Source organism: Apium graveolens, chromosome 2 (genome assembly GCF_009905375.1).
Source record: "Apium graveolens cultivar Ventura chromosome 2, ASM990537v1, whole genome shotgun sequence".
NCBI lineage: Eukaryota > Viridiplantae > Streptophyta > Magnoliopsida > Apiales > Apiaceae > Apium > Apium graveolens.
The window spans coordinates 188,097,981-188,121,423 of record NC_133648.1 but is presented as its reverse complement, the minus strand read 5'-3'; the positions used below and the strand labels follow the sequence as shown (position 1 = coordinate 188,121,423).

At 37.8% G+C, this 23,443-nt stretch overlaps 1 protein-coding gene and 1 non-coding gene across 2 annotated transcripts; one reads left to right on the top strand and one right to left on the bottom strand.

The window, feature by feature from the left end:
- The first annotated feature begins 14,142 nt into the window (after window positions 1-14,142).
- Window positions 14,143-14,249, top strand: LOC141710103 (small nucleolar RNA R71). The gene has a single exon (XR_012570641.1). It is a non-coding gene; the product is annotated as a small nucleolar RNA R71 (small nucleolar RNA).
- Window positions 14,250-20,610: 6,361 nt separating this feature from the next.
- Window positions 20,611-22,731, bottom strand: LOC141708020 (peptide-N4-(N-acetyl-beta-glucosaminyl)asparagine amidase A-like). Its single transcript, XM_074511486.1, has one exon. It carries the CDS (start codon window positions 22,560-22,562, stop codon window positions 20,760-20,762), a length of 1,803 nt encoding a protein of 600 aa, XP_074367587.1. The 5' UTR covers window positions 22,563-22,731; the 3' UTR covers window positions 20,611-20,759.
- Window positions 22,732-23,443: the final 712 nt, after the last annotated feature.

Here is a 23,443-nt window from a genome sequence, read left to right as displayed (position 1 = left end):
AAATTAAAATTATGAATTTTTGTTCGAGCTATTGTTTGTATGTTTTGATGCTTGCATGTTGTAAGTTTTTGATGCTGATCATTTTGGTATATTATACTTCAAATTTGGAATTCTATAACGTGTCCAATTTGTGGTTTAATTATCGAATTATTGAATTAGGGTTTTCTTGGTTTGAATGTTTTCAATTCGATTTGGGGTTTTCCGTATCTGGGGTTGTCTGTTGAATTTGATGATTGATATGTGTTCCTGGTTGAATATGGAATTGATTCGTATATAGCATAGCAACTGACGATTCAAAAACTTTTAAAAATCAAATTTCTTTTATAAATTCATTTCCTAAATTGATTTTTATTTTCAAAAATTCCAAAAATCATTTATTTTAATTCCAAAATTCGTTTTTAATTTAAAAATAAACTCAATTACTTAGTTAATTAATTTTAATTAATAATTGATTGATTGATTAATCAATTAATTTAAATATTAATTGATTAATTAGTTTAATTATTTATTAATTGATTTTAATTAATTATTTAATTGGATTTAATTATTTTAAATGATTTAAAAATTCCGAAAAATAGTTTCGAGCTTTAAAATATTATTTTAAATTGTTTTCAAGGCTCGATAATTATTATAAAATTATTTTGAAGCCAGATTTGGCCAACCGAACCCTGGTTATTGTTTCAGAAATGGTTCAACGGCCCGTTTATATTCCGAAAAATGTTTTAAAAATCATATTAAATACCCGAACGACTGTTTATTACCCGAGGCTTCCTTATAAATGAAATTTCATTGATTGTTTGACGTGTTATGTGTTATATGTGACTTGTTTATTGATTTTCGGTCTATATAGTCGGATTTGGGTAAAACGAAGGGTAGATAGAACTGTATACCAAATAGAATCGTATGAGTTGAGTATTGATAGATACTTATGATATGTGAGCAAAAGAGGCAAGGAGTAGGAAAGGAAAGCAAATAGTCGAGGAATAGGAGATTGTGATTAGAAGTTAGTGAAGTATAGCAAGCTAATATCAGGCAAGTGTTCTGAACCTTCTCAAGATATATTGTAGATAATTGATAGTCCTGTTTTATATTGCAAGTGCTTTGAAGCACTGAACCCTTATAACCATTAAACTTTGATTCCTTTGTTATCCAATTCTTTCATTACCTGATAGCCATTCTTTGAAATTGCCATATTGTTTTCTTGTGAAGATTGAAACCATCTCATTATTGGACATCCAATGTTGCGTATGATTTTGTTTATTGCTTTACATTGTTTATTCTGTTATTATGTTAGAATTGGATTATTTTATAAAATTGTGGACCAGATTCGTGGTCAGACCAGATCGGTGGTCAAGTTAGGCCAATGTGTGCCTTGGATCCAGTAATTAGAGCAGAGCTGTGTGCCTTGCTCGGGGTTGGTGCGTAGCTGATCAGCAGCCTAACCTTTGTTTTTTAAATGAAAATATAATATCCAATTCTAAATCATTATTCATTGTCCACTTGATACCTTAACTCTTTTCACTTGATGATCATTATTCTCAGTCTTATCAATTTGACTTGCTGAGCTAGTTAGCTCATTTTCGCGATGTTGTTTATGTTCTTTTCCAGTTAAGAAGCAACCTGTTGGTACCGAGGATCCCCAATACAGTGCGAGAGCTAGGGGTCCAGGTGATGGAGTTAAGCTAGCTGACAGCTTTTGGAATAGTTTAAGTTTATGAAGTTTATAATAATGTTTAATATTCAGTTATAAGTTTGAAGAGTTGGGATTTGGGCGTTTGTAATATAAGTGTATGTGTGTGGCTTGTGTGCAAACTTTAACCTGTTGCGATCCGTGGTAGTTGGTAAGTAGGGTCACTGCATATTATGATTATCTTTATTATTGTATAAGCAGGTTATAAATAAGGTGTGTGTGTGGACCCCAAACTTCTGACTCGGGTTTGGAGGGCGCCACACTAATAATAAACGCAAGTATACGAGTTCGCAAATAGTATAGAATCTTTTCTAGTTCGTTCCCACAGAAACTGTATTGGTTGACTAATTAATTCAGGCACTTAAACAACAATGTATGGTTATTATTCAATGCTAAGATGATAACGCAGTGAGGTTGTTTATAACTAAGAATTAAACTAATAATTATAAGTACGGGAATAAGATTGATTGAATTAATAAGTATGACAAACATGAGATTCTAACTTCATTAAATACTTCATTCAATAGCCTTATTGTTCTTAACCTTAGCATGCAATGGTGATGACACTAATCAGATAACACGAAACTGATAAACGCCAACTTTCGTTGCACGGATAACATACTACCAGACATCCACAAAAGAGATAGAAGCTGAATAGACACCAATTATATTGAGACCCTATATGTCTATAGAATTTGACAACATAATGGTTTAAGCACAAGTTATCTATCTTAATTACACAGGGCAAGTAAGATGGTTAAAATTACCTATGAATCATGCATGACAATACCTGAACCTATGCTAGCATGGCAAGTTCTAAATCCTTAAATTCTTTCGCTTCATTAAGAATTAACACACTATCTTATAAGTTCGCGACGCTCATAAGACGAATATGCACAACTAACACTAGGATATCATATAGTCACCACATACTAAGGCATCAAACAATTTAACTCAAGAAATTCATTAATAAATCTGTTAGAACCCCACGATAACGATTAGCCCATAATCAGACTCATCATCAACGTGGGTTCCAATGAAAACATGGTATATAAAATGTAGTCTTTATGACGAATAAATAAAACCAAGTACAAACAAGAGTATAAGTTCAAAAAAACAAGAAATGAGCATCCAAGATTACAACTCAAAAAAAAGATTCACAAGAATAAACTAGATCGTCTTCTCCTTTGTTGAATTGTGTTAAAGGTCTCTTGTTGTCTTTTCCTTATGCTATGGTAAGTCTCCTTATTTAAAAATGATCTTGAGCTATCAATATATAGCAGTCCAATCAACCCGGGAGTCTAGAAAACAGAATTGTAATAGAATCAGGATTTTACTATCCCGACACAGTGCGGCCGCGCGCTTCATCAGCGCGGGCGCGTTGGCTTTCTGTACTTTGGCACGGCCGCGCGCTTGTTCAGCGCGGGAGCGCCGGGCTTCTGGCAGAAATAACTTCTTTTCTTTTTCTTTATCTTGCAGTTTCGAGCCGGCTTCAACGTGCTTTTATTCCAACACCACCTAGACACCATATTAGCACCAAAACAATGCTTATTCACCTGATTCACAGATTAATGTCTGAAATGCAAAAACACTAGAAAACACATTAAAACACTTACAAACTTGAGTACAAATGCATCAATCCAAAGCTTATTAGAGCATAATAAAGTGTCATAAATGCCACTCAACATACCCCCAAACTTGAATCGATACTTGTCCTCAAGCATAAACAGACTCAAAGAATAAGAAATAAAAATGCATGAATACAACTAATATGAATGCAATGATCCCAATAGAGTAACTAAACCAACCAATAAGAAACACCTCAGCAAATGCAATTATTCGCATAGAGATCAATCAAATCTCTCAAATCAACCTACAAACCAGAGACGTGCGTGTGTGCAAATGCTACAGATATACTATTGCTACTAGATCGACAATCATGACTCACTACTTATCAAAATAATCGCAAGTTTAAAACTAGAATAAAAGCTAGACTTAAAATAACTTAAAACACTTCAATTCTTATATCATAGTTTTTATAGCTTCATGCTTTTATTCACAATAACACAACACAAGTATGCTTATTTGATCGTGCAATGAGTGAGGTCCATAAAAGACTTACACAATAGTACCCATATAGCGAACGTTAGGTTAGCAAATCCCAGACTATAAAAGCCTTAGGTCACTAGGCATAAAGTCCCCTAAGAACTTAATAACTCGAGTACTAAAGAGCCCACTCGTGATCAATTATGCATAACACTTATTCTTTTTTCTTTTTCTTTTTCTTTTATATTTCTTCTCCAATTTCTGAATGAGTGCATTTCTGTAACGACCGAGAAATTACATTTGTATTATACTCTAATAAAGATAATTATATGTATTATTATGTAATTAAGTGTGTTGAGTCATAAAACCCTAACTGCTAGGTACTACGTGTTATATGTTTTGATCGGAATGTATTTCGGGTATTTATTGAGTGTTTTATTATAAGTTATAGGTTTTATATCAAAATCCGTACAGCTCAAACAGTGTTTTAAAAGCCCGTATTTCAAACAAAATCATTGGCCCTATTTTGCCAAGTATGGCCTATACCACATCGACATTCTGAATATCTAGACGCTTTACAAATTTACCTATTTCGCGAAAAATGACTTTTTCGGACCCCTTAGGGAGCCAAAAACCCCACAAAAATCACATTTTTATTTTTATATGATCATGAAATTATCAAACATCATTTTTCTTTGCATTTTTGTAATGTTCATAAATTTTGGGAATTTTTGACATTTATTTTGTATTTATTGGATATTTAAAAATTCATTATTAATACCCAAAAATTATAAAATTGGGGCCAAATATTTTTATTAGATGTGTAATTAGCCCCTTAATCTTATTTAGGGGTATTATTTTCATAAATATAAATAGCTGATTTATTGATAATTAATTAGTTGATTAATCATAAAAAAATCAGAAAATTCAAGAAAAACCCCAATTCTCTGAAATTAGGGTTCGGAGTTCTTGGAATCAAATAAGATTTTGAAGGTGATTCTGTTAACCAAATCAAACATAAGTATCCGTTATGAAGCTCTTTTGATTCTCTATTCAATTTTATTATCAATTGTATCTTTAGTTTAATTGATTTTGATTCGAAATTTCGGTGTTATTTCTTCGAATTCGGGTTGGATGATTTGATAGTTGTTGAATGATTCTGTTGTTAGAGGATTGTAGATCGTTGAATCCTCGTTCGAATGGTACGGGTTTTGTGTCCATTGGGTTCCGTTTTAGCGTCGCCGGAAACGGCGCCGCCGCCGCCGTTCGCGAGGTTCCCGACGTCGGGGACGATGGAGGAAGGAGGAGAAAGACAGGGAAAATCGTTGGGCTTAATTGTTGAACGAAACGAGACTGAAAAACCGTGGTTTCGTTGTGGTTGGTCGTCATTTTTACTCGCCGGAAAACGCCACCGGTGCCAGAGTCTGGCAGCCGGCCGGCCTGTTCTTCATCAACCCGGAGTCGACCCGGTTTCGACCCGGGAAATGACCCGGGTTTGATCCTGAAAACCCAGAAATCAATTCCTTGTTTATGTTTTTGATTTATTAATTATTTATTTATATTTTAGTAAATCAAAATCAGTTTTATAAATTCTAAAAATCTATTAAAAATTAGTTTTAAATTCTGAAAAATATTATAATGAATTTCTAAATTATTTTATTAATTTAAAAATTTGAAATTGATTATTTATTTAATTATTTATTTAATAATTTATTTATTTATTTATTATTTAATATTTAAGTAATCAATTAATAAATAAGGTTAAAAATAATCAAATAATATGAATAATAATTCGATAATTAGTCAAATAATATGGGTAACTCGTATCTATATGAATAGTTGATTGTTGAGTTGGATTATTATTCGAGCAATAGTTTATTTATTCGAAGACTGTCGTAATAATGGTTCGTATCGATTATTTAATTGTAAATAGTCGATCTAATCGTATAATTGATAATAATTTGTAAATAACTGTAATAAATTGTAATTAATTTTAAGAATTAAGGATTAATTATTTTAAAATACAATAAATATTAAATAATTATTTAAAAATATACTTAGGGTTTATTTAATTATAATTATTTATTTATAATTGATTTATAATTAATTAAATCTTGTTTATTGCGTAGTAATTAAACCGTTAGTCCGATTTGAGTGAATCGAAGACCCTTAGACTAAGAAAAATGAAACAATTCCATTAAAGATAATTATAAATCATAATTTCTTGCGAAAGCGAGTTTTCTGGTGATAGTTAATTTCTTATAGACCATATTAGGGATCGAATCAAGCCTAATAAATCCCGAAAAATGATAAATCGAATCAGATAGGAATTGTAGTGCAAGTATAAGTCTAGTATCGATTCTAAAAATAATTAAGAGTCGAAAATCAATTATGTGCCTTATGTGCTTTACGTGGTTATGTGAACCTTATGTGTTATATAATTATATATTTATATATGCGAGTTTGATAAGATCGTATGGGTAGACGATTAGGGCTACGTGGTATCAATTTGAGATACGCGTATGAAGTAAGTTATCTAAACGAATATCTTTCCATGATAGATTCTGTATCAACAAGGCGAATCAAGCAGAAGACGTAAGGCGGTGAGTTGTACGAGGTTAAGTACGCGCCAGGCAAGTTTTTCCCCTATTCTAAGTTCAGAATAGTGAATTATACCCCACTTTCCATATCAATTACACCTTAATAATTCTTGTTCATATACACTGATACACAATTATTGATTCTTGTTTCTATTTCATTTCGATTCTTGATTTCTCCCAATTTATTGAATACTCTATTCATATTCCAATACTTTTACCCTTGTTACATATACTCTGATATATCCTGATGTTGGGATACATCAAAAGCATTCTGATTATTTCGAATGCTAAGCTATGGACCGGATGGTTAAGATACGGGTTGGGTATTAACCAGACCCTTGATTATGAAGCCATAGTTGCCTGGGTACCCCTTATGTTGGTTGGGTCTATGCAGTTGGGTATAGATCCGCACTGTATCCTGACTGATCAGCAGGTTATAATGCATAGGTTAGTTCTTGTTTCTAGTCTTATTCATTTGGCACTCGCCAGTAATTGCAAATTATTATTCTATACAGATACAAATGGTTGTTCAAACCAGAAGATTATCGGTTCATTTATTCTTCTCTCTTTACACTATATATATATTGTTGCAGGCTTGTTGAGCAATTTTGGCTCACCCTCTTTTATTGTTATTCCCATTATTTTTCAGTCAAGGTAGAGAATGAAACCCATTAGAACCCGCATAGTCAAGAAGCGAGTCAAACAGCGGGACCCTCTTATACCAAGGGTGTTGTCCCTATCCCAGAAAAGAGCTTTGAGTTACCAAATCAGATGTAGCATGATAAGTAGTAGTAATGGTTTGAATAAAAGTTGTTTAGTGTGAAATGTAAATAGAATAAAGTTTTGTAACAAAGAGAGTTCTTGAGATAGACTGTTTAAAACTGGTTTGTAATAAAGTTGGTTTTTCGTTCTTATTTTCAATCCTTAACCTTGAAAAGATCCTTAGTAGTAGTAGGTTGGGGTAATTATTTTATTTATATCTTGCTTATACAGGTTTAGTGAGTAGTCAGTGTTAATAATGCCCCAAATCTATACCCCGGATTTGGAGGGTGTTATAGTTTCGCTCCATCTCATTCAACCTTAGACTACTCATATAAATATGAGCCGGCTACTAGCCAATTGACACCTAGCCACATAACTAGAAATGAAATCCAATTTCTCCAATTGTTAAATATCCATGTCTTTTATTATTAAGAGAGTACCCTAAATACGAAATATAAACAAGTGATTAACCCTCGATAATCAAACAAATCATGACTATGATCTAACAGTCTAGCAACCTATAATACTTAGTGAAATACAATTGTCTCTAGCATGCAAAATCAATCTAATAAGACTCGACATCACCAAATACGACATCAATACACTACCATCAATATCACAAGTTAATCGAAAAATTATCTAAGGGATCATGTTATAATGCAAATGCATGAAACTACATGAACAAAATATCATAAAACTACCAAAAATAAAAAAAACTACATGGCAAAATATGCAACTACATGAAATAAAACTATTATGAACATGCAAACTATATAAGATTCACACAAACTATATTCCTTCAACTACTACCCCCAAACTTAAAATATTCATTGTCCTTAGTGAAGGTAATAGTAAGGAATCAGTCATACCTACTGCGAATCAGAATCCTCACTCTCAACGGGTGGAGTGTCAGGCGTGTCTGGAGGCGGATACATTGAATCCTCACCAAAAACTGGCCACTAGATGTCAACACCGATGGCTCTAAAAGTTGTCCCAAGTGCCTGGGTGAGATTGTGTGCAAACCGACTATGGATGTTGTGCATCGCATCCATCCTCCTCGCGAGACGCGAACTCAAACCAGCTCCCATCTCTGCTCCTGCTGCCTCCTGTTACTGCTGCTGCTGCGACAAACCAGCCTCCTCTCCATATTGAGCTCTCCAAGCTGCTCTACAGGCATGATGAGAACCTCCTACTGTAGTTGCTTCCATAGGCACACCACCTGGCAAATGATCATATGAATAACCAAGCCCCTTAGGATCGGGCTTCCCTCCATACCACTCTTGCATGCTCTGCAGCGTAGAACTATCAATAGGAGCACTGGGAAGCTGAAGCTGCTCATGTGCTGGCCAATGAACTCCAACCGCCACGCACAACTTCGTCACAACTGACGCATACTGAATAGCACCTGTAGTACCTCCCCTCAAGAATCTCAAAATCCCTAGATATATCACCATCCCCAAGTCAATATAATCACCCTGCAGAATATCCCACAGCAAAAGAGCACGCTCCACAGTAATCTCATGCACATGCGAAGATGGCATGATGTTAGCACAAATCAACGAGTTTCAAGCCCGTGCAAACCTGTTCATGCACGATGCTGGGAACGTGGAGTAATCAGTAGTGCCCCTCTTGAACTTCCAATGAGTCTCAGGCACACAGAGAGTAGCAACGAAAAGATTCAAATCAAAGTCCTCCGAGTCTTATCGTTCCAGGTGTCCTGACCCACCTTCCTTGCGGGCTGCTCAATCATCGCCCTGATAGCATCAGCACTATACTCTACAATCCTCCCCCTCACCACCGTGAACCCATTTTTCTCCGCCTTGGCATTCGCATAGAACTCCCGCACAATACTCATGGGCACAGCAGCGGGTGCCTCACAAAAAGAAACCCAGCCCATCTCGAGAATCATCTCTAACAACTTACCATCCTTCCCTGATGGCAGAAAACCTCGCTCCTTAGTAATAGTCTTCGAGAGAAGCCTCTTGTACTCCTCATCAGCCTTAGGAGTAGAAAACTTGGGCCTCACACCACCCGCAGATGATGAGTCGGTGGTGCTGCTTCCAACTTGTGTTCTTTGTCTCTTGGGTGCCATCGGGATTGAAGAAGAAATAATAAAATCTTAAGTATTTAGAGAGAATTGATGTTGAGAGGTTGTGAATTGGTGGAGAAGTTGTGTGTAAGTGTATGTATTTATAGGTGGAAAGGTATGAATTCTATAAGGAAAAGAAGTGGGAATTGATTATGGGAATAAGGGAATTGATTAGGAGAGGGAATTATGGGATTTGGAAGCGTAAAAAACGGGCTGGAATTGATTTTTGGTTAAAAATCCCGATTTTACCTGAAAACTGCCATTTTATATTTTTTTTTGAACAGGGAACCGGCGCGGCCGCGTGCTAGGACAGCGCGGGCGCGCTCACTTTCTGGAAAACCAGCACGGCCGTGCGCTAGAACAGCGCGGGCGCGCTTGGCTACTGGAAAAACGGCGCGGCCACGCGCTTGTTCAGCGTGGGCACGCCCAGCTTCTGTAGTTGGCCCTGAATTTTTTCCTTTTTCGGGTTTTTTAGTGTTTTTCTCTTTTCTTCTTGCTTCTTCTACCTACTAATGTACAACATACTTGGGTTGTCTCCCAAAAAGCGCTTCTTTTACGTCGCTAGCTCGACGTAGAATCTTGTGATCAAATGGATAATAAAACGGCACTACCCACCTCGCGGTTTTTCGTGTCACCATAATAATGCTTCAACCTCTAACCATTTACCTTGAATGCTTGGCCCGGATCATTCTCAAAAATTTCCACCGCTCCATAGGGAAACACGGCTTCGACAATAAACGACCCTGACCATCTTGACTTCAACTTTCCAGGAAAAAGACGGAGACGAGAGTTGAATAAAAGAACTTGTTACCCTGACACAAATGACTTGAGCACTAGACCCCTATCATGCCACCTCTTTACTTTCTCCTTATACATTTTATTGTTCTCATAAGCTTGAAGTCTAAACTCGTTAAGTTCATTCAATTGAAGCATCCTCTTCTTTCCAGCCACATCCAAGTCTAGATTTAACTTCTTCAAAGCCCAATATGCCTTATGCTCGAGCTCCACAGACAAATGACACCCCTTACTATAAACCAACTAAAATGGCGACATTCCCAATGGAGTCTTATATGTTGTTCTATACGCCCAAACAACTTCATCAAGATTCAAAGACCAATCCTTCCTTGATGGACACACCACTTTCTCCAAAATGCGCTTGATCTCTCTGTTAGATACCTCATCTTGACCATTCATCTGAGGATGATAAGCCGTAGCAATGCGATGATTCATATTATACCTTTTCATCATAGTAGTGAACTTGTGATTGCAAAAATGCGACCCCTCATCACTGATTATGACTCTTGGAGTTCCAAACCTTGTGAATATCTGCTTGTGAAGAAAATTAAGCACCACTTTTGCATCGTTCGTTGGCAACGAATTAACTTCAACCCATTTTGATACGTAATCAACCGCCAACAAGATATACTGATTATTACAAGATGAGACAAATGGCCCCATAAAGTCAATTCCCCAAACATCGAAGGTCTCAACCTCGAGAAGCACATTAAGAGGCATCTCATCCCTCTTAGAAATATTCCCCACAGGTTGACATCGATCACATTTCAAAACGAACTGATGAGCATCTTTAAACAATGTCGGCCAAAAGAATCCTGCTTGGAGAACACGAGCTGTTGTCTTTTCTCCACCATAATGTCCTCCATAAGCCGTTGAGTGGCAATCTCGCAAGATCCCTCCCCCCCATTTCGCTGTAAGGAATACATCTCCTGATGATTTGGTCAGCTCCTTGGCGAAAAAGAAACAGCTCATCCCACATATACCACTTCACCTCATGTAGAAACTTCTTCCTTTGAGCATAAGATAAGTCGGGAGGCATAATATTACTCACAAGGTAGTTCACAATGTTTGCAAACCACGATTCTTCTTCTTGCACTCCAAACAGTTGCTCGTCAAGAAAAGACTCATTTATCAATGTCTTATCCAATGAAGTAGCATTAGAATTTTCTAAACGCGAGAGATGATTATCGACTTGATTTTCAGTTCCTTTTATGTCCTTGATCTCTAGTTCAAATTCTTGGAGCAAAAGAACCCATCTAATCAATCTAGGCTTCGCATCCTTTTTTGAGATGAGATATCGGATTGCGGCATGATCCGTGAAAACTGTCACCTTTGTCCCAAGTAGTTAAGATCAAAATTTCTCAAAACCATAGACAATAGCCAAAATTTCTTTCTCCGTAGTAGTATAATCACTTGGGCTCCATTTAGGGTCTTACTAGCATAGTAGACCACATGAACTATGTTATTCTTCCTTTGCCCCAGAACTGCTCCAACTGTATAGTCGCTTGCATGGCACATCATCTCAAAAGGCTCTTTCCAATCAGGTGTAGTTATGATCGGTGCCGTGATTAGAATCTTCCTCAATGCCTCAAAAGCTGCAAGCACTCATCATCAAACTTGAAAGGAACATATTTCTCCAACAGACTGCACAAAGGCTTCGAAATTTTCGAGAAGTCTTTAATAAAATGCCTGTAGAAACCCGCATGACCAAGAAAACTGCAAATTCCCTTAACAAAAGTGGGTGGGGGAAGATTCTCAATGACCCCCACCTTGGACTTATCCACCTCAAGACCCTTACTAGAAACTTTGTGCCCGAGAATGGTGCCCTGTCGCACCATAAAGTGACATTTTTCCCAATTGAGAACCAGATTGGTCTCAACACACCTCTTGAGAACATGCCCAGGATTTTGCAAGCATTCATTAAAAGAATCGCCAAAGTCTGAGAAGTCATCCATGAACACCTCCACATTCTGGCCAATCATGTCAGAAAAGATGGCCATCATACATCTCTAAAATGTGGCTGGCGTACCACACAGACCAAAAGAATTTCATCTAACCACTTAAGAATTTATTTCTTCACTACTTCCTTCATGATAGGATTTAGTCTTCTTTGCTTCTCGACCGTAGGTTTGCTACCTTCCTCTAGCAGAATTTTATGCATGCAGTAACAAGGGCTTATTCCCTTGATATCTGCTATAGTCCATCCGATTGCCGACTTGAACTCTCTCAGAATCCTCAAAAGCTTTTCCTCATCACTACCTGAAAGGTCAGATGCAATAATAACAGGCAGAGTAGATGCATCACCTAAAAATGCATACCTCAAATATTCAGGTAAAGGCTTAAGCTCAAGAGTGGGAGCTTCCTCAATAGAAGGCTTGAGGCGTTTAGGAGCTTTGTTCAATTCCTCCATTCTAAGAGATTCAAAAGGCATATCAATTTTCCTTTTCAAAGGAGAAGTATTCAAATATTGGAATTGTTCTTCCCCTTCGTCATCTTCACTATCTGCATTCCCCAATAAGTCTTTTTCTAAGGCATCAGACCTTAGCAATTGATCAAGTTCCGAGGTGACCACCGAATCGACCAACTCCACTTTTAAGCACTCCTCATTATCATTAGGGAATTTCATAGCATTGAACACATTAAATGTAACATCCTGATCCAGAACTCGCATGGTGAGCTCACCCTTCTGCACATCTATCAAGGTTCGGTCAGTCGCTAGGAAATATCTTCCCAAGATTATGGGAATCTTCTTATCCTCCTCGAAATCAAGAATTACGAAATCAGCAGGAAAAATGAGTTTATCAACCTTGACCAAGACATCCTGCATAATACCTCGCGGATATGTAATAGAACGGTCGGCCAACTACAAGGTCATATAAGTCGGTTTGGGATCAGGTAAAAAATTGACAAAGGCATTAGATTGATGCTAGCTCCCAAGTCATATAAGCATCTATCAAAAGACACTTTTCCAATAGTACATGGAATAGTGAAGCTTCCTGGATCTTTAAGCTTCGGAGGCAACTTCTATTGCTACACAGCACTACATTCCTCCGTGAGAGGGACTATCTCTAAATCATCTAGCTTCACCTTCCGAGAGAGAATACCTTTTATAGACTTTGCATAACTAGGCATATGCTCGAGAGCCTCAGTGAAAGGTATGTTGATATGAAGTTTCTTGAACACCTCCAGAAACTTCTCAAATTGCGTGTCCAGCTTTTTCTTCTGCATCCGCTTAGGAAAAGGCGGTGGAGGATAGATATGTTTCTCCCCTGTATTACCCTCAGGAGGAGTGTGCTCAACAGTAGTCTTCCTTGGTTCCACTTCTTCGTCCTGCTGCATTACTTCTTTCTCAGCCCCAACTTCTTCAGTCAACTCATAAGTTTGTTCAGGATTCGCAACCTTTCCAGACCTTAAAGTGATTGCCTTTACCTGCTCCTTAGCTTTCCTTTTTCCTGGCACTTCAGTATCACTAGTTAATGTACCAGGCTGACGATTTAGCAAGGCATTGGCAATTTACCCAATTTTATTTTCCAAGGTCTTGATAGAAACATCTTGACTCTTGCACATAAGCTTCAACTCCTCTAATTCAGATTTTTCATTGGCTTGTTGTAGCTGGAGTTGCTGTCTAGGTGCATACTGTGGTTGCTGAAAATCAGGGGGTTGTACTATTTAGCTAGGTACTGCTGATAAGGCTGTTGAACCGTATTCTGAGCATTTCTCTAACTGAAATTAGGATGATTACGGTTGTTGGGATGATAGGTGGCTAGCACTGTTGCTGCGATCGCTGGAAGTTGCTCAAGAACTGAGCTGATTCACTAGAAATTGCGCACTGATCAGTCTCATGGGCACCAGCACAAAGCTCACAGATAATAGCGATTTGATTCACTCCATAATTAGCCAAAGTGTCCACATTCATCGTCAAAGCCTTAAGTTGGGCAGCGATAGTAGTAGCTACATCCAACTCCAGAATTCCTACGACTTTCCCCTGAATCAGTCTCTGGGAAGGATTCTGGTACTCATTAGCAGCCATCAGTTCAATAAGTTTATAAGCTTCATTATAGCTCTTAGCCCATAAGACTCCTCCTGATGCTGCATCAAGCAGGGGTCTAGAAGTAGCACACAATCCATTGTAGAAGCAATTAATAATCATCCAATCAGGCATGCCATGGTGTGGGCACTTGCTTAGCATCTCCTTATATCGATCCCAAGCTTCACACAAAGATTCCCCTGTTTGCTGAGCAAACTGGGTAAGAGCATTCCTAATTGCAGCAGTCTTCGCCATAGGGAAGAATTTAGTGAGAAACTTTTGCGCAAGATCCTCCCAAGTGGTGATAGATCCTGCTGGCAGAGAGTGTAACCAGCATTTAGCCTTGTCCCTCAGAGAGAATGGGAACAGGCGTAGCTTGATAGCATCTTCAGTCACATCATTGAATTTGAAAGTGTCGCAAATCTCGATGAAATCACTGATGTGTATGTTGGGGTCTTCAGTAGGAGTACCCCCAAACTGAATTGAGTTCTGTATCATCTGAATCGTGCTTGAATTGATCTCAAAGGTGTTAGTCCTGATGGTCGGTCTGATGATGCTTGACTGAATGTCATTAATCTTAGGCTGAGAATAGTCCATCAAAGCCTTCGGATTTTCTGCTTGATCTCCCATCGCTACTACAACCGGTTCTTCGACTTTCTCTTTTTCTTCTACCTTCTTTTCTTCCTCAAAAACTTCCTTACGAACTACCACAACTTCTTCCTCGGCTTTATCCAGTATTCTCTTACGAGTACACGAACGCGTATGCATACACCCTCGCTAGAGTACATGAAACAAGACAAGGAAACAGATAAGTAACAATGTCCAAGTCAATGAAATTTAACGACCACTGATGGAAAGCACATAAACTATCAATTAACACTGCAGCCCCCGGCAGCAACGCCAAAAACTTGTTAGTCGCTAAACACGCGCTAATAATACACGCAAGTATACGAGTTCGCAAGTAGTATAGAATCTTTTCTAGTTCATTCCCACAGAGACTGTATTGGTTAACTAATTTATTCACGCACTTAAGCAACAATGTATGGTTATTATTCAATGCGAAGATGATAACGCAGTGAGGTTGTTTATAACTAAGAATTAAACTAATAATTATAAGTACGGGAATAAGATTGATTGAATTAATAAGTATGACAAACATGAGATTCTAACTTCATTAAATACTTCATTCAATAGCCTTATTGTTCTTAACCTTAGCATGCAATGGTGATGACACTAATCAGATAACACGAAATTGATAAACGCCAACTTTCGTTGCACGGATACCATACTACCAGACATCCACAAAAGAGATAGAAGTTGAATAGACACTAATTATATTGAGACCCTATATGTCTATAGAATTTGACAACGTAACGGTTTAAACACAAGTTATCTATCTTGATTACACAGGGCAAGTAAGATGGTTAAAATTACCTACGAATCATGCATGACAATACATGAACCTATGCTAGCATGGCAAGTTCTAAATCCATAAATTCACTTTTGCTTCATTAAGAATTAATACACTATCTTATATGTTCGCGACGCTCATAAGATGAATAGGCACAACCAACACTAGGATATCATACAGTCACCACATACTAAGGCATCAAACAATTTAACTAAAGAAATTTATAAATAAATTTGTTAAAAGCCCACGATAACGATTAGCCCATAATCGGACTCATCATCAACGTGGGTTCCAATGAAAGCATGGTATATAAAACGTAGTCTTTATGACGAATAAATAAAACCAAGTACAAACAAGAGTATAGGTTCAACAAAACAAGAAACGAGCATCCAAGATTACAACTCAAAACAAAGATTCACAAAAATAAACTAGATCATCTTCGCCTTTGTTGAATTGTGCTAAAGGTCTCTTCTCGTCTTCTCCTTGTGCTCTGGTAAGTCTCTTTATTAAAAAATGATCTTGAGCTATCAATATATAGCAGCCCAATCAACCCAGGAGTCCAAAAAACAGAATTGTAATAGAATCAGGATTTTAGTATCCCGATACAGCGCGGCCGCGCGCTTCATCAACGCGGGCGCGCTGGTTTTCTGTACTTCGGCGCGACCGCGTGCTTGTTCAGCGCGGGCACGCTGGGCTTCTGGCAGAAATAACTTCTTTTCTTTTTCTTTATCTTGCAGCTTCGAGCCGGCTTCAACGAGCTTTTATTCCAAAAGCACCTAGACACCATATTAGCAACAAAACATGCTAATTCACCTGATTCACAGATTAATGCCTGAAATGCAAAAACACTAGAAAACACATTAAAACACTTACAAACTTGAGTACAAATGCATCAATCCAAAGCTTATTAGAGCATAATAAAGTGTCATAAATGCCACTCAACAACACTCCCTAGTTTCATTCGATCCACAGTATGCTTGAAGAGGATTTTAAATGAGGAGCCATTTTCTATCAGCATCATCCTCACCTCATTGTCAAAAATATCAAGTGTTACTACCAAGGATTCATTGTGATTGGGGTTGACTCGCTCATAATATTTACTGCTGAAAGAAATTACCATCTCTGTGAATGATTGTATAGAGAATACCCCACCACCTAAGTCCGGGCTCCGGGGAGGTGAATGGGAGCCTTCTAGGACTACATTCACCACATTCTTTTCTTTCCTTGATCCTTCTCCTTTATGATTGGTTTCCTAGGATATGTATTGGTTGAGATTTCTTTTCTTTAATTGCTCTTCGATAAAGTATTTGAGAGATAGGCAATTCTCTGTTTTCTGGCCATGCGTTTCATGATAATTACATTGTCGATTGTAAGGACGGCTCTCCGGGGGAGGATGCATTGGCTTTGGCGTATAGTAGAACGGATTGTCTTTGATTTCTTTGAGAATTGCATCCCTATTCCGGTTCAGGGGGTCCAATTTGGCTCCTTCCTAGGCTCCCTAGCTTGCCTAGTTGGTCCTGGGTCGTTTTTGGGTTCCGTCCTAGGACCAAGTCTTTGAAATATAGGAATATTTTGGACCACATGAGTCTGCTGACTTCGTTGGCTTTGATTGAACTTTTTGTCCTGATGGTAACTCCCTTTCGGTTGGTCATCAGAGTTCTTGCTCCTGGATCCCCCTTTCCGGGTCATCCTCAGAGCTTGGAGCACATCTGTTTCCTTGATGAATCTGGCTGCCATAGAGTAGGCGGCAGCCAGGCTTCGAGGCTCTTTGTTGATCAATTCCACAATATACCTTTCATTATGTTCCGGGTCTAGGTTCCTATGGAATATGCTCAAAGATTCCCATTCGTCTAAGTTTTAGATCTTGTTGATTACTTCCTGGAAACGCCTTATATAGGCTAAGAGAGATTCGTTGCCATACTGGCGAATAGTCTCGAAATGGCACATATGCAGCTCATGTGTCTTGTTTGCTCGGAACCTCCTGAGGAAGGCTCCACGGAATTTTTTCCAGCTGTGGATGCTTTGGGAGAGGATCCTGCTCAACTACCTCTGAGCCCTCCCCCCTTGAGAGTCGATGCGAAGAATCTGGACTTGGTCAAATCATTGTAGTAGTATATCTGAGCAATCTGCTCGAAGTAATTCAAATGTTCCTCTGGATCTCCCAAACCATCAAATGAATCAAAGTTATCATGCTTAAGACCTCTTTGGCGGGGAATGGCCTCTTAGGAATGGCTAAAGGTTGTTAGAGTTTCCCCTACCTCCACTCTAGAGTCCTTTTCCATCTTACTTTGAAGTTCATAAATCATATCTTTGAGGTCCTTCTGCCCCTCCTCATCATCATCAGAAATGACCTCGGGGGTGGGGTCCTTCCGGGTCCTCTTGGTCTTGGACTTGATCAATAGCCTCTACTCCTCTAGCTACATTCTTTTTTGAATCTTTAGATCAATCTTTGTTTCTACCTTCTGATGTGTTCTCTCATCTCTTCTAACTTATTCTTTTTGGTTGCATGTCTCTTTCTTATTACTTTGGTCTTTTTGATTCTTCTTCACCTTAGCTCCGATTCGGTCAAAGACAGATCTTCTGGACTGTTGAGAATCCCCGCACTCTTCCTGATCATCTTCCTGTTCAAATTCTAGCTGAGCCTGGGCTTGCTCTTCCCTGTAGAGCCTGATTATTTCAGCCAATTTAGTGCTGGTTAGGTTGGCCATGTGCTCCTCGGCCATTGGAACATTGGTATACTTATATTGGTTCAGATCAATGAGGTTCCTGCCATCTCTTGGCGTCACTAGCTTCTTCAAGACCAGGGTATGTGTCAATGGTTACTCCTGGAGGGTGTCTCGGTCGGCCTCGGGGTCTTGATCCTGAGAATGGTCCTGGTCCTGAACTTGAGTACTTGCGGAAGGTCTCCTAACAGTATTCTTCCCTGCTCTTTCCATTATCTCAAGTGTACAAACAACAATAGACCAAGATTTGAGGCAAAAAATATAGATCTAAGGTTGCTTTCTAAAGGTAGCAAAAATTTTCCAAAACAACAGCAAACTAACTTTCTGGGTTTTGTTAACAATATTATTGAACAAGTGTAACGGGGTCCAAAACACGAAGACAATATGTAAGCTAAAGCAAATCCGGGTTTTAAAATAATCAAAACAATCTATAGCACACCCAAACGTGGCTTAAAAACAAAGAAAACTGGGCTCACACAAACGTGGCCTAAAATAACTAGCACACACAAACGTGGCTTAAATAAACAGTATTTGTAGTTATGAGAGAGTATGGTTGTTTGGTTCATACTGGTTAAAGAAATGGACTATTTTAAGAGCTTGCCGATGAAGGTGAATCAAGGGGCACCAAGATCCAAGGATGGAGAGCCCCTCCTTCTAGCGCCAAATGAGAACTCTAGTGTGCGGGGCTGTTCCTTTCGGCGCCGCGCCTGGACCTTCTTACGGTGGTTGAGGTGTAACTGTCGTGGGGTGTCTGCAAAATAACACCGGAGGGGGGTTTGAGCCCCGCGGCGCTTCCGGTGTGAGAGTAAGAACTCGCTTGGGGAAGACGAAGATAGATAGGAAAGGAAGGTGGTTGTTTGTGTATATGGGTGTGTAAAAGAGTGTAACCCTTAAACCCTTTCCTCTTGGGGTATTTATAGCCCCAAGATAGGGTTTAGGGGTTGGTACCTTTAGATCAGGGTCGTTCGTTGTTGGGAGCGGAGGACGCTTGGCTCAGATGGATTCCATACACGTGTCCAGGTAAGGACCAACTTTAGGATGCACCAAAAGTGTGCTGACGCGTGTCATGCTTGTCTCAGTCGTTGGTTGTTGATAGTTGTCCTTGTCACGCACCCACGTTCCCTTCCTTGGTGGGCTGTCGGGTATGCATGTGCTTGTGGGACCCCCTTCGAGCCTGTTCTAGCTGGTTTGACTCTAGCTGGGAGGTGATTCTATCCCTAGGTTCCTGGGCCCAGCTATCAACCTGAGCCTAGCCTTCTTCACTTGTTTGTTCCGGGTGAGGGGGGTCTCGGTCCTCCAATTGAGCCTGTCTCATCCTAAACCTGGGTTGTGCTCTAGTCGGGTTGCTTATACCCTATCACAACATATTCTGAAATATACGCCGGATAGAGATGTAAATGAGTCGATACGCTCACGAGCAGTTCGATGTTCGGTTCGAAAAAAGTTTGATTCGAGTTCGGTACAATTTGTAAATGAGTCGAATATTAACACAACATTAAAGTTCGATTTGTAAATGAGTTGAACTTGAACACAATATAGTTTGGCTCGAAAGTTCGCAAACAAACTAATTACAATGTTCGTGATTAGGTTCGTGAGTAATGTTCGTGAATATGTTTATTGATATAATTCGTGACTAATTATATAAATTATTATTTATATATGCTAGTAAAGTACACATGCTTGTGAAATAATATTTAATATATAAATGTGTATACAAATATCTACAAAGCATTTACCAATCTATTTAATCCATTTATAAAATTTATAAAAAAAATTATTTATAAGATTTAAATTATAAAAAATGCTAGATGATAAATATATAATTACTTTATCCAACTCGTTTCATGTATTTAATTAGTTTCTATATCATTATTTGGATAGAAATAACGTAACTTAATTAAAATCTTGTTGAAGACTTAAAAATTTAATTTGATATTTTTATTTATTTTTTTAAAAAAGAAACAATTTAGGAAATGTGAGATCGAGTTTGTAAAATAAGTTGTTTGCGATCAATAGTTCGTGAGCTTTTTGTTGAACCATAGATCGTGAGCTGTTCGTAAACATGTTCGTGAATAATCTTTTACTTAATCAGTCGATACACGAACAAAAAAACTGACTCGATAAAAATTTGATTTCGAGTTCCGTATATTTTAACGAGCTGATACATGTATATCTAAAAGTTCGGCTCGATTCAACTCATTTAAGCCGGATATATAAGAGATATTAGCGGCAATATATAAACTTGGAAAAAGAATATGTAAAATGTAAGAGTATGTGAAACATAACCAAAAGAAATGTAGCAGTGATACACTGGAAACATAACCAAAAGAAATGTATGTAGCAATTATTTCTCAAGAGATAACTGCAGGCTTGGAGCAGAAAAGTATATCAAAACAAGTGATGCACCGCACTGGGTAAAAGAGAATATCTTATCTCATCCCCTTAATGTGCTGGTTTGACACACTAATGATTGTAATTTATAGTATATCATTATCACAAAAGACAATGTTAACCATAACCGAAACACTGTAGTATACTTGTACCGTTATTAAAGTTGACTAAAATTCAAAAATCATACAGCAGTTAAAGAAACATCCACATCAAGGACAAGAAGTGTTAAAATTGTCCCTTCTTCTCTAATGGATTAGATGATAGAAAGGCCCTGAGAGAGGGATTTTGCCACCATTTGAGTAAGCCAAGACCCCAATGAGACGGTGTTGTTTTACTACATTTACTGTTCTCATTGTCGTAGATAATGGTGTAATTTGAGCTGCTGACATTTCTAAAGTAGCAAGAGTTATGGCTGTTGAAGCTGTATGCCTGCTGTGTACTTCCTACACCGCTGACTACTAGGTTGCCCTTAACAAGCATAGAAGATTGTCCTTCTTGCAAATTTTTGAGAGAGCTGACGGATGATCCAAACTTAGATTTCTTGATTCTCTTCTCATTGAAACCCATTGACAGATTAGCTACAGAAGTATATGCTCCATCTCCTTGGTCAGCATTTTTTGAGTATAAGTAAAGGGGAAATGTTTTCAATGATGTTACTGAATCTACATAAGGTCCTGAATTGGCAATGACATTATCATTAAAATCAATCCTCTGATGCACTATTTGCATATTCCCATTATTGCCCATTTCCATTAAATTACTGTAATTGAATTGTTGAATTGCCTGAGTGGTTATCTTCCCGTAAGATGACTTCACCCATCCAGTAGACTTTATTAGCCTACTAACCGTTGTCAAAAATGTCCCATTCAACCCAGTAAAATTTGATTCAGAAGAAACACGACGAGACAAACTACTAGTTCTCAATACCTTACCTTCTGTTTTTTCACTCTTTCCATCCAACCAGATATGCAAATTTGCGTCTATGTACCACACATTTAAAGCATTTGTAACGCTAAAACCAAACTCATGAGTCTTCCCATCTAATAATGTTTCTAGCAACGGGGTAACCTCGATATCATAGGTAGGGAGATCAAATGATCCAATTGCAGAAATGGGTCTCCACAAAAGGGGATTAACTCCTCCGGTGTATATGACTGTAAATGGCCAGACTGCACCAACTACCTTACCATCCAAACTAACCAAAACTTCCCTAAAAGGCCCGTTTCCGGGAACATTAGTAAGGTTATTTAGAGCAATGTACTCATTTGGTAAATTAGTATACCAAAACTCATCATTCTCGTGAGGTGAAACATATACCTCCAACACGGCCTTATACGCATTTTTGGGTATTTTAAACTTCTTGGACTGTACATGAGTCGAATTAACAACTTGAAACCACAGCCCATCTTTCAACGGTAAATTTCTCGAAATGGGAAGGATTAAATCAGCATTAAAACCATGACCCAGATAATTTTGAGCAGGGTAAAAATGGAAAGTCAAGTGAACATGATAAACCCCAGTATAAGTATGATCAACAAGATTACCTAAATAAACAGAAAGAGTTTGATTGGTGATAAGCAATGAGTAATACCTGGTGATATCTTTCTGAACAGTCCAAACAATACCATTGGTTATTGGTTCAGCAGTGCAGCTCCTGAGAAGCTCAACACCACCTAGCCAAACCCCGAAAATGCGATCAAATTGTCTGCCTTTACAAGTAGCTTTCCATTCAAGAACAATTCTGGAGAAACGTGGAGACGGGCAAGCGGGTTTATAATCAGCAACAACAGGAGACTTGGCATATGTATACCCAAAATCATGTTGGAGAACGAGTTGAGAACAAGGCTTTGTGTTGGGCAAGTCAAGAGGTTTGGTTACTTGAAAGAATGTAGCAGGTGGAATATCAGTTGGGGATTCAAATAAATGTGATCTGAAGAAGCGAGATGGAAATGAATTGGAGATATTTGCATTGGAGTGAAGGAAGAATAAGAACAACAAGTGGAGTAGGGTGAGGAGAGTAAAACCCATTTGTTGTTTTTGTTTGGTTTGGTTTGGTTTGGTTTGGATTGGATTGGATTGAAACCTCAATGTGTTTAGCTTTTTGTTTGCTTGGTTGGCTACTCTGAATCTCAGACACAGTAGATGTAAACAATGTTGTTTTTGGAAACTTGGAGTGACTTACAATACAAATCACTTGCAACCAAAACTATTTTTAACAGATTTTATTAACTACTACAAATTTACATTCATCACTCTTTTTTGTTGTTTATACAGACAATCAGAGTTTTCCTGATTAGTCAATTTTCTAATGAATTTCATCCCTTTTAGGTGACAAACAAGCCACATTCATTACTCCGCTATCTTCCCTATTAAACAACAAAAACGTAATTTTAAATTTTCTGGATTTGGTAGGTGGTGTATAGTCTTCGCAATGGGTACTATCATTGTGTACTTTCATTTTTTCGTGTTACATTCTTAAAATTGTATTCGCCCCGAATTTGTAGTCGTGCATCATTTTGTTAACACTAACATATAGTTAATATATTATATCTACCTATTTGATGTACGGAAGTAGACAAATTATAAACGAAAAAATATCAATTATGAGAAAATATATTAGATAATTAAATAGTTTAAAATAGTGAGTATATAAGTTAAATATAATATACTTATTGTTAGATGTAATTGATGATATCAACATATATACAATCAGGATTTGTCAATACAGTATTTGTGATAGATGATATCAGAGTTTATGAAGATATCAAAGTTTGATGGTAGGTGACGTCATCAATATTTGATATCCAAATTTGTCATCGACATATATCCATATTAATATCTGTCAAGCTGAAAATTCGGAGATGATTTCCGCTGATACAAGTGATAATATTTGCAGAGATATGTCGGTG